General features: G+C 43.2%; 1 protein-coding gene across 3 annotated transcripts in view; it reads right to left on the bottom strand.

Moving 5' to 3' along the window:
* Positions 1–13,112, bottom strand: part of LOC121544983 (uncharacterized protein KIAA1522 homolog) — a 44,378-nt gene that overhangs the window by 12,759 nt on the left and 18,507 nt on the right. For all 3 annotated transcript variants that reach the window (XM_041855281.2, XM_041855279.2, XM_041855282.2), the window contains one exon: positions 9,549–9,807. In XM_041855281.2, the coding sequence (XP_041711215.2) occupies positions 9,549–9,783 (235 nt within the window). In that variant the 5' untranslated portion in view covers positions 9,784–9,807. The remainder of the gene's footprint in view (positions 1–9,548; positions 9,808–13,112) is intronic.

Raw genomic sequence — 13,112 nt, 5'->3', positions numbered from 1 at the left:
GTAACGTCAGGGTTGTGGGTTCGTTTCCCACGGAGGGCCAGTATGAAAAATGTATGCACTCACTAACTGTAAGTCGCTCTGGATAAGAGCGTCTGCTAAATGACTAAAATGTAAATTGTCATAGTTTTGATGTCTTCACTATTATTTTACAATGTAGAAAATAGTAAAAATAAAGAAAAACCCTTGAATGAGTAGGTGTGTCCAAACTTTTGACTGGTACTGTAAGTATTCAGACCCTTTACTCAGTACTTTGTTGAAGCACCTTTTGCAGCGATTACAGCCTTGATTCTTCTTGGGTATGACGCTACAAGCTTGGCACACCTGTATTTGGGGAGTTTCCCCCATTCTTCTCTGCAGATCCTCTCAAGCTCAGGTTGGATGGGGAGCGTCACTGCACAGCTATTTTCAGGTCTCTCCAGAGATTTTCGATCGGGTTCAAGTCCGGGCTCTGGCTGGGACATTCCTCCTTTTTTTGGGGGGGGGCAAAATGTTCTAAAAACCTGTTTTCGCGTTTGTCATTATGGGGTAGTGTGTGTAGATTGATATTTCATCAATTTTAGAATAAGGCTGTAAAGTAACAAAATGTGGAAAAAGGGAAGAGGTCTGAATACTTTCTGAATGCACTGTATAGTGTACTTGCATGTCTGGTCTGCCTCGTTCCAGTCTATTTCACCTACAGATCATGACAATCCCTCAGGTTTAAACATGTCTGCACACACGCATGCACAGCATACAGTCGTGGTCAAACGTTTTGAGAATGACACAAATATTAATTTTCACAAAGTCTGCTGCCTCAGTTTTTATGATGGCAATTTGCATATACTCCAGAATGTTATGAAGAGTGATCAGATGAATTGCAATTAATTGCAAAGTCCCTCTTTGCCATGAAAATGAACTTAATCCCCAAAAAACATTTCCACTGCATTTCAGCCCTGCCACAAAAGGACCAGCTGACATCATGTCAGTGATTCTCTAGTTAACACAGGTGCGAGTGTTGACGAGGACAAGGCTGGAGATCACTGTCATGCTGATTGAGTTAGAATAACAGACTGGAAGCTTTAAAAGGAGGGTGGTGCTTGAAATCATTGTTCTTCCTCTGTTAACCATGGTTACATGCAAGGAAACACGTGCCGTCATCATTGCTTTGCATAAAAAGGGCTTCACAGGCAAGGATATTGCTGCTAGTAAGATTGCACCTAAATCAACCATTTATCGGATCATCAAGAACTTCAAGGAGAGAGGTTCAGTTGTTGTGAAGAAGGCTTCAGGGTGCCCAAGAAAGTCCAGCAAGCGCCAGGACCGTCTCCTAAAGTTGATTCAGCTGCGGGATCGGGGCACCACCAGTGCAGAGCTTGCTCAGGAATGGCAGCAGGCAGGTGTGAGTGCATCTGCACGCACAGTGAGCAAAATACTTTTGGAGGATGGCCTGGTGTCAAGAAGGGCAGCGAGAAAGCCACTTCTCTCCAGGAAAAACATTATACTGGTCCCCCGTGGGAATCGTACCCACAACCCTGGCGTTGCAAGCGCCATGCTCTACCAACTGAGCTACACGGGACTATGTCAAGGTTGTGGGTTCGATTCCCACGGGGGACCAGTATGAAAATGTTTGCACTCACTAACTGTAAGTCGCTTTGGATAAGAGCGTCTGCTAAATGACTAAAATGTAAAAAAAAATATATGTTTTTCCTGGGACAGACTGATATTCTGCAAAAGGTACAGGGATTGGACTGCTGAGGACTGGGGTAAAGTCATTTTCTCTGATGAATCCCTTTTCCGATTGTTGGAAAAAAGCTTGTCCGGAGAAGACAAGGTGAGCGCTACCATCAGTCCTGTGTCATGCCAACAGTAAAGCATCCTGAGACCATTCATGTGTGGGGTTGCTTCTCGGCCAAGGGAGTGGGCTCACTCACAATCATGAATAAAGAATGGTACCAACACATCCTCCGAGAGCAACTTCTCCCAACCATCCAAGAACAGTTTGGTGACGACCAATGCCTTTTCCAGCATGATGGAGCACCTTGCCATAAGGCAAAAGTGATAACTACGTGGCTCGGGGAACAAAACATCGAAATGTTGGGTCCATGGCCAGGAAACTCCCCAGACCTTAATCCCATTGAGAACTTGTGGTCGATCCTCAAGAGGCGGGTGGACAAACAAAAACCCACAAATTCTGACAAACTCCAAGCATTGATTATGCAAGAATGGCCTGCCATCAGTCAGGATGTGGCCCAGAAGTTAATTGACAGCATGCCAGGGCGGATTGCAGAGGTCTTGAAAAAGAAGGGTCAACACTGCAAATATTGACTCTGCATAACCTTAATGTAATTGTCAATAAAATCCTTTTGACACTTATGGAATGCTTGTAATTATACTTCAGTATACCATAGTAACATCTGAAAACAATAACTAAAAAAACACTGAAGCAGCAAACTTTGTGAAGACCAATACTTGTGTCATACTGTACAGTCGTGGTCAACTTTTGACCACGGCTGTACACATTAAACTTCACTCAAACGCGTGTCACCCGCGCACGTACACACACACACACAATGACTTAGGCTCACACAACATTTCAGAATTAGTAGCCAGGCACAGTAAACATGTAATAATCACAGTAATTATACCAATTAAGGCCAGAGGTCATGTGTACAGAGTACTTCCCTGTGGTTCTCTAATTAAAAACACTTAAAGGTCAGGAGTGACTGAACTTTCTGTATCCCACTTTCCTGCCAGTCAGCACCACAGCAAGGGCTTAGCTAGTGATAAGCGCCGGATAAAATCCCATTAAAAGGAATGGAGGAGAATGAAGGAGAATGTGAAACATGCAGAGTCAGACCTGCTAGGGCACGCACACTTCAGGAAGGCACAGCTCTGGTAGGCCCCTACTGACAGGCAGGTCACACTACATTAGGAGCTCAACATCTACATTACTAGACTAGCAGGGAGAATTTCCCAGACTATCAATAGACACTATGCCCTCAAGGACAAGTGTTAGGCTTCCATGATTTACAGATATCTTATGGCAAGCTGTTCTGTAAAGAATGTCTGGTTATTGGAGAACTCTTCATATTAGCTATATTAAAAGCATAACCTTTTCTGTATTGAAGGTCTATGCATATTATTACGTTATTACCTGTTCGTTTGGAAAATGGTGTGGAGATCTAGTCTGGGAGCATATAAGACAAGCAAAAACTGATTTGAGACCAGTGTTCTACCATGCACAATGCCTGCAGAAGGCAGTAAGCTCAGTAAGCTTCCATGGGCGTAGCAGCAGAAGCACAATGGGTGTGCTGGGTGGTTTCCACTGGGCAGGTATCTCTTTGTGTGCACATGTACATGCTGCTTATCACTACCTCAGTCTTTGAGAGGACATGAATAGAACATTGTGTTCTGGGAGGGAAAAACTATTACCAGTTTAACCACCTTGACTTTAAGCTACCATTTTGTCAGAGTGGGATTGACATGATCAAAAGCTGCATGGTTCCATTTATCTAGCATGCCATGAAGTCGTGCATAAAGATACTGTCATCTAAAAATATGTACGTATTTCCACAATATCCATTTATCACTCACAACTTTCTGTCATGCATTCATCATCAAAATCTTTGGTGGGCTGGCAGAGTTTGAAAGGGTTTTCCTGCCGTGACAATAGTCTGAAGGGTGTGAGTAGCCGGTGTAACGTAACGCATCTGTGTTACATTACAATAAATGCTATATTATTTAGTAAATAATCGTGTTTGTTGATCGCCATGAGGCTTGACCAGGTAATGATTAGACTAAGCATTAGACTTTTACAAAGAGTGAAATGAGTGATGAAATCCAACACATTATAGAAATAGGACTAGAGGGCATGCATGCTGGCACTTTATATAAAAAAATCTGACCTCTTCAAAATCAGGATGTGCTGACTAATATTCCCAAATATTCAAATTGAAAATGTTATTACATGCTATGTCATGCTATGCCATACAACTTTTTCCCATTCATCTGTATTGTTAATTACTAGGCAGGAAACAAAATCCTACAAGCGACAGGCTGAGCTTGAGCTGTTGCACAGAAAATAATGGACATCTCTAGCTCAATGTCTAAAGGAGTGTTTCAGCCCCTGTCATTAAGAGGCATACATTGGCCCTGTACATGACCCTGGAGGGGGCGTTGGGAAGTGTCACGGTGACTGCTTTCAGACAGACTGGTGTTACATTCAGGTATTTCACACACAGTGGTAAGGTAGAGGTCCTGGCCTTCCCATAAGACCAAAGCAGGAAAGACAAGCACACACACGCATACACACACACACCACAGCAAGTTCTGTTAAACTCCTGCAGCAGTCAGAGGCAATGTAACAATGCAGAAGAGGGCGGTGTATTTGATTCCCGACATAAGCTGAGGAAAGAGAAACAGTATCCAGGCTCTAAAACCTGTTCTCCTGCTCTCCCCAGCCTTTATGTGATCATCCAAGACTCAGAGGTTTATCCATGCTGTACAGAGCCACCCACAACCATGCATACATACCCTCACATTATGAAACTATATGCCATGCCAAACTGACAGTGTATAAATGCATCTGATCAACTGTATGTAAGACAACATTGAAAGTCATGCTGAAATACTGTACAGTACTCCTCCTGTACTCCTGTATGACTACAATATTGCAGGGCATTGTCCAGGTGTGGCAAAATCATGCAAACTTTAGAAGAACTAGAAAGAAAAAAAAATTGCTGTGATAACTTTTGACTCACCCGTACAAAGGGGCACCATTCTCTGGGCTCAGAGGAATAGTGTGTGTAGAGCTGAGGAATGCATGGAATCTCCGGGTGAGAGTATAACGTCTACAGATCAAGAATCCAGGTGACCTTCTACAGGTGCCAAGTTAACAGTAGCACCATATCACTCTGGCATCACTCCCCCTCTCCTTATACCCCTATCAGTCAGATTAGTGTGAGCCTGTTGAAGTTCAGCTGTAGAGAGCACAAGGTATGAGCGACAACAGCAGCATTAGGCTAGCTAACAGCCTGGCTTTCCTAGGTGGCTTACAGGACCAACTGGGCAATGAAGGCAAATAACACACGGTAGAAGCACTGAGGCACATGCAGGTGAAGCGTGCAGTGCCCACAGGTAAATCACGCATGTACAGCAAACACACAAAGGGTCAGTAGCCTATGGGATTGTGTGTCCCAGGCCTATGTGAGGCATTGTCCGGGTCATCACAGGTCATCACAGGAGGCTGTGTCAACACAGTTACTGGGCCAGTGGGTTAACCCACATTACAATGGAGGGTCCTGGAGCACACATCTCTACTAGCTACTGTGCACTCAAACATGATGTCTGGGTTAAAGTCTATGGTCCATGTTTACCAATACATTCCCACCAAGAGGAAAGGTGGGGTAAACATACTATTTGAAGGGAGTTGCACTGGAAGAAAGATTTACAAAACATGGCCTCAATTTCTCAACAAAAGTTCTGAACAAGAGGCCATATGTCCATGACACCCTAACAACGCTAAACAAACCACTGTAGATCGCCTCTCATTCCCCATTCCATTGAGAACATTGTTTCAGGACACACATCAACTGTCTGTTAGACTGAGGTTTATAATATTAGCATTGCTTGGATACACCAACACACACAATCCCCAGCCAGACACGTTTTGATCTCTGAAGGAAACCTATTTAATCTCATTCATAGGAGGGTGAGGGGGGAGGGATCTATGTGAGGGAGAGCTGGGTCATAAGAAACAGAACCCCTTGTTTCTACTTACTGTAAGTGTTCTGGCTGGGGTTTTAATTAACTGGGTGCATGCCAACACCAGCCCTCTGCCCATGCCAGGCCTGGGGTGGGCGATGGGACCCATCCTCTTTGGTATGACTGTGAATCACCGTCAGAATAAGCTGCCATTAATTATAATATGGCTTATCTGGAGGAATTTAACCTTCAGTGGTGATATTGTGAGCTTTTCAGGATCGGATGCCTGGCACTATGCTTCTTTCTTGTAAATTGTTTAGTTGCTTTCTTATTTGAGCCAGTCACGCTGATGGTAAAACCAAACTGCCTTTTGGTGTTATTTGCCAGGCCACGTGTTCATCGCTGAGGGCTCCCTTGCGTAATAACAGCTGGACTATAAATCACATAGAAAAATGAAGACTTCTTTATTATGATAGTATCTATTACCTGAAGGGAAGCTTTACCTCTTTACCACTTCATTACTGCTGCATCCTTGAGTAATCCGCTCACACAACTAGCACTACAGCACCCCTGCTCAGGCTACAAACTTTCCCTTCTCAATCTCCTTCAACCGATAGGTCAACATTATGTAACCTTTCCAGGTATTACAGCTGTACACCACTGGAGGGCAGAAGTCCATTCATTTTGTAGCCCCACCTATTGGTAACACCCAAATGGGAACACTCAACTCTGAACTGGGTTAAAATAGATTTGAAAGGGGAAACCCTGAGGAAAACCTTCCATGGGAGGCCTCTGCCCTGCTGTGCACAATGTGGGGAGGTAGGTACCCCATGCTGACCTTGGCAGGGGAGAAACACCTAATCTCCCCCACTGACAGTTTACATTCTCTCACAGAGCTCTTAACAGCACACCACTAACATGATGAATAGGCACTAGGGTTGAATGGTGGAATCCCGGTTACCGAGATTTACCGCCCAAAACCACTCCCTTTTCCCGGGATAAATAACTGTGAGAAACGGGTCAATTATAATAAATTATTTATGTGAACAGCATGGAACTGTTAAATAATATGCAATGTCTAAATCTGGCTTCTCTACGGCCTCTGCATGATTAATCAATACTCATGGTGGGGCCAGACAGCCCATCTCAGTATGGAGCACAGTTCACAATGCATGTAGACCTATCATCTCATGGTAACTTTATTTCTTGTGACAGGTAGTCCCCTGTAGCTCAGTTGGTAGAGCATGGCGCTTGCAACGCCAGGGTTGTGGGTTCATTTCCCACGGGGGGCCAGTATGAAAACATGTATGCACTCACTAACTGTAAGTCGCTCTGGATAAGAGTGTCTGCTAAATGACTAAAATGTAAAAATGTAAATTTGCTGCATCATAGCCTATGCTACAGTAATATAAAGACCGAATGCACATCTAATTTACCCATCTCCATCTGGCTTTCAGGGGCCACCTTGTTTTTTAATTGTAAAGAATATTTTATTTTTAATTGCAGCTGCAGAGTTTTAAAAACAGCCTATCACTCGAATATCGTTGCTTTAAATCAGTGCACGCGCGAGCACTCTCACGCAGTCTCTCCTTCTCCATCAACTCCATTCAAATTGCATCCAAAATAGATAATCCTGTTCTAGATTGATATATAGGATGTCCTAGCCTACCTCTTTCAGGTAATACATTCAATGCAGTATTAGCCTTATATTTTGCTAATTAATTATGGGTTATGCATAATAACCTTCTAACTTATAGCCTCTGTCTCTTGCTCAATACGCAAGCACCTGTGCTCTGCTGGCCTCTCCTTAAAAAACGCTCCTTAGCTCTTGGAGTCCAAATGCAGGAAAAGCTCGACTAGAATAGCTTGCTGGACATATATTTTTGCATTTCTTATACCAATAGACTATTCGAATAGGGACGCAAGCTCTTTTTTGCTGAATGTTAAATACAGCAGCCAATAAAACTCACAGATAGTTTGAAAGAAGAGCGAACGCGCGCGATAGCGGTAGGCTAATGCAGTTATTTATTCAGACCCATAACCATTCAATCTTTGTGAAGATACATGATTCTATATGTATTGCATTTACATTTACATTTTAGTCATTTAGCAGACGCTCTTATCCAGAGCGACTTACAGGAGCAATTAGGGTTAAGTGCCTTGCTCAAGGGCACATCGACAGATTTCTCACCTAGTCGGCTCAGGGATTAGAACCAGCGACCTTTCGGTTACTGGCACAACGCTCTTAACCACTAAGCTACCTGCCGCCCTAACGATTCCCTGCCCCCTATTGCGATTCAATACTGTGATTATATTGCGATTTGATGTTCCAAACATATTGCTCACTATACAGTCTGTCTGCTGCAGAGACAAGAGAGAACATGAGAAAACAAGTTTTGATAAGTAAGGGAAATAAAAGTGCTGAAAACATTTTTGCTCACTATTTAAAAAGATGAAGAATGAAAAATACTGGAGTTTTGGCGCAGGTGCAGCCGAATAGCGCTAGCTAACGCTACCTACAGTAGCAACAAATCGATACTTGGGAGTCAAATATCAATATATCATCCAAAAATAATATTGTGATATGTAACTATCGATTTTTACACCATCACTAGTGTGCGCACCCCTGTGTGTATTTATGTTCATGCGTGAGTATGTTTTGATTGTGAGAGACATTGGGGATTTCCAGTGGGCCCTACTACCACAAACACGTTTCCACTTCAGCTAGCAGCTCTGTGTTTTCAGCTGTGTGACTGCAGGGAGGGGTGGGTTCACTCTAGTCTATGGAGCAATTAGCCAAAACTGCACTAGAACTGCCAGATAAACACACCTGGATCAGCTCTTAATAAACAGAGCAGGCCTATTGTGCTCTTGCAAGAGCTGACTCAAATGAGCACGCTACGAATTAACAAATGGGCCTGTGTGTGTTTGTTGGCCTGTGTGTGTTTGTTTGTGTGGTGCTGCTTGCATAATTTGGACTGTAGGTGTGATTTTCCAAACATTACATTTAGCGGAATTTGAAAGTGAAACTGGCATTTACAGTAACTCATAATCATTGAAAACATCACTGAAAAATGTGGCAATACCACAGGATACAGTACACTGAGAAAACATTGAAGGACTGATACTGTTCAACATTCTCTCATTAAATGCACATGCACACACTCCAATAAGACTAATACCTGAACAGCATATTCAGCCAGCTGAGTGTATTGTGTATTAGTTTGTTATGTCTTAAAGGGGGGTACGTTTCTGTATACTTAAACATACATTTATGTATGTCTAAACGTGTGTAAGTTTATGCATGTCTTAATGTGTACGTTTCTGTATGTTTTAACGTGTCATATTTCATCCCCTCTGTGAGTCTACTTCCGTGTTTGACAGTATGGAATCTCGACCTGTGTGTAACCTGAACACGGAGTGCTGGAGGTTGTTTGGGTAACACAGAACAGGACTGATGGAGATTTGTTCACAGCATACAATGGCTGGGGGAGGTCAAAGGGCAGCTTGTGAGTCAGAGACTGTTCAAACAGTCCTCCAGAGAGCAAACATGCCTTGGCGCACAAGACCAGGATATTGAACTGTTTCTGAACACCCAACTCCAATGTGGGATGGGCACTTTCTAGAGACTAGACTATAGTAGAAAATAGCCACCTACCTCCACTTGAAATGATACCAACAAACAAACAAACAACATTTATAGTTCACACACAACAATATACAGTCTAAGCCACATCTTCAAATACTGTCTAGAAAGAGAGAGAGCAGTAAACATATTTTAATTTCTAAACAATGTTAAACATAGTCAGAGTGGAGAGTGAGGATCTACATGGCAATAATCTCTTAGATTCCCTGGTGGATCTTACCATGGCTGTGGCCCTGTGCGGAGGTCCTGCCCATCATTGGCCCGCCTGGATGAAAGTCCTGGCTTTGTCCGTTGGCATTGACGTCCTTCTTCTTCTTCCCTTTGAGCCAGCTGAATGCCCGGCCCAGGGAGCCCCGACGTTTCTTCCTTCGGCCCCCTTTGGTGAGCCTCTCGTGGGCAAACACCTCCGCCAGGTCCTGGGGGATCAGGTCCCCCAAAGATTCACGGCTAGACATCCCACCTCACACTAGACCTACTCCCTAAGAGAGAGAGAGAGAGAATGAGATGGAGAAAAGGAGTCAATTATACAAATACTATCATATTAACGTAACACAATACTAGCAATTCCACTCACTGAGGAGAAACCTTTGTATAAATACTTCACCATTGTCTATTCCAATTGCTACATCAATTGTACACAAGCATTGCACCATTGGTTTCAATTGACTTCAACACTTTTGATCATGCCCTTCTCTCAATGTTAGGGTGTGCGAAAGCTCTGAGCCCAGCCCACTCAACCCCCTCCTATCCTACCTCTCAACCAAACTTCACTGCCTCTGCAAAGAACTAGCACCACCCTCTTCATTCCTGAACATGTAGTCATAACTCAGTGCCCCACCCAAAGCCACACAAACATACCCAGACACTAAACAAACATATACACATGCACATCCATGTATACTCCAGCACAATACCAGAGAACTGAAAGCATCCATCACCAAAACTAGCTCACTTTCTTTCTCGCTTTATCTGTCATGGTCTTTGGCTTTCTCTCAACAACACCCTAATACAATGAACTCATCCCTTCCCTCACTTCCTTCCTGTGAAACTTCTTTCCTCTAAGGCAGGTTTCACAACCTTGCTCCTGGGGACCCATTGTATTGGGTTCACTCCAGCTGAGGATTTTATTAGATACTCATCTCAATACAACAAGCTATGATTTGGGAAGCACACATTATTTGACAGGAGAGGGGGAAATGGATAATCTTTCAACCTTTGGGCTGTATCGTATGTGATGATGGTTTGGAGGAGGCAGAGCAGTTCACTATAACCGATTGGCTGCTAAGATTGGGGACTCCAGCCAAGTTACATGCAAAGCACATCAGCCAAATCTAAATTCTTCAAATTGAATGTGTGCTTGAGACATGAAAACATATAAAAGACTCAAATCACTTGGCAAGATGTCCCTACACTGACATCCATCTCTAATGGCAAAATGTCCAGAAGGAGCTTTTAGGCCTCTAATCCCTCTATAAGATTGGGTTAAAAATGATCATACCAGCGCTCCATTATCAAAAGCTAATTTTAAAGTATTGAGGATTTGGAATGAGAAGTGGTGTACTGTAATTAAGGCCCTGGTTTGGCTATGACACACTAAATAATATAATAATAATATGCCATTTAGCAGACGCTTTTATCCAAAGCGACTTACAGTCATGTGTGCATACATTTTTACGTATGGGTGGTCCCGGGGATCGAACCCACTACCCTGGCGTTACAAGCGCCATGCTCTACCAATTGAGCTACAGAGGACCACTAAATGATTGTAGGCAGATGCAGGCTGCCAGATGCCCCTCACACTGGTCATAAATTAACCGTTAATCACTCCAATCTCCTGGAGGAATGTCAGCATTCAACCACTGGAACCTACCAATGCTCTTAAATGGAGGAATATGGGTAACATCTCATCTCCACCCACCCAGACAGACAGTAACCATCACTGAACTAACATCACAGTACTGCTCATGCTCGGCTTGGCTCTGCCATCCGAAGCAGGGAATTTCAAGAGACATACAAGCTCATATCACATGATTGTCTAATGGGAAATGAGGGGACTTTCCCATGGATGTTCTGTGAAAGAATCAAGAGGATAGCTGGAGAGGAGCTCATGAGTGTAAATGTGTTTCTCATAAGAAAATATCACAGTGAGAGTACATGCGACTCAGAAGCCATACTTTGAGTTGCAGTGAAAGTCCAACAGGCCAGTAAAGGGAAAAGTCCCAGCCCCTTTCATCCGTCTGCTGTGAGCCCTGTGTTTCTCTCCATGGAAATTACAGTAATTTAGGGATGAGTAACATCCGTAGATCTAAGCAGTGGCTACATTTTACAATGTGCAGATGCAGTGAAGAGATGGGATGACTGTCGATCACTTTGGGGGTCCAACATCTCCTGGGAGTGATTAACCCCTCTTATTCCCCCCCAGTAGGACTACAGAGACGCAAAGCAACCTGGGACAAGGTGAAGGACCACCCACCTGTCTCAGAGTTCAGTCTGGTCGCAAGAAACTGCCCCTGATAACAAACCAATGTCTTTCTGTTTCTCAAAATTATTTACACACATTGCAAAAGATTAAGTTAGGTCTGACAAAGGCTCATGCTAGTGATGCGTGGGTTGACTCATAACTCGCAGTCCCTGCGGTTATATCCGCAGAGCTGGCAGGTTGAATAAAGAGAAAACTACGCATTAAAAAAATCCATAAATGTATCGTTCTTGTGCAATTCATATCTATAGCCTACATTGAGGTGTTTATTTCATAATTTTTTATCTGGCATTAGTGCGTAACCTAAGCTGTAGGGTGCCAAATACACGCCAATTGCCAAATGCTTTTGGGAGCTTGGGCAGAAAAAGTTAAAGTCGATCCACTGAGGCAAAAAGGACAATGTTGGTGAAAAGCTGCAAAATAGAGAGTTGAAGATAAATAGAAGGGAGGGCCAGAACAGTAGTCTAATGTTGGGAAAGATTTGGTGAAGTGGTAAAAGAGGATGACAGCCAGCACTGCTATGTTATGTGTGATTGTGAGGCGCTATACAAATTAGACAGTCACAAGACTGAGACTTTAAAATGGCACGTCAAGGGAACTGTACTGTTCATATGGGTTCAATGGAATAGTAGCCTAACTGAAATCTGGACACTGACTGTAGGTCTATAACCTCTCACATAACCTAATATAATATGAACTCCTGCAGAATTAACCATTTCTTGCAGTAAAATGATACACCAAATGCACATTTTGACTCAGGAACAGGAGTGGAGAAATATTATTTCTTTCTTTCAGCATCTTGAGAGAATGAGTGAGCGGTTAGGGACCGTCTGTACAGGTGCCATCTTTATCAGCATCATAAAAGCTGATAGTATTTCAACCACATAAAATATGTATCCAAGCCGAACTGCAATTTTATTTTAAAAAAACATGTTGGGTCATTTTAACAGCTTTTAATTTCTTATATTTCGGTTTTTAGTGTTTACTTTTAGTGTGGAAGCATCATCCAGACAGTTGTTTTGGTCCATTCCTGAGATTTCTTTGGCTGGCTTAGTTGCTTGCATGAGCCATATAGTGGTAGTGGCCAGATTCTACAGATGATTATGTTTTCAGGGGGCCCGTAGAAAAATGTCATATAGTTGTATTCTGCAAACATCTGCAACTGTGCTTTTGAAGAAAACAGACTAGCTATTTCAGCAAAATTATGTGCCAGTGTTGTTCCGCTTGCGCGAGCAACAAGTATGACGCTCCAGAGTTGGCGTGTCATCTCTCGCTTGTCAACAGAGCACGTTGCTACACATAGTG

This window comes from Coregonus clupeaformis, chromosome 29 (assembly GCF_020615455.1).
Source record: "Coregonus clupeaformis isolate EN_2021a chromosome 29, ASM2061545v1, whole genome shotgun sequence".
NCBI classification, from domain to species: domain Eukaryota; kingdom Metazoa; phylum Chordata; class Actinopteri; order Salmoniformes; family Salmonidae; genus Coregonus; species Coregonus clupeaformis.
Note: the sequence above shows the minus strand (reverse complement) of the source record. Positions and strands in the feature narration are given on the sequence as shown.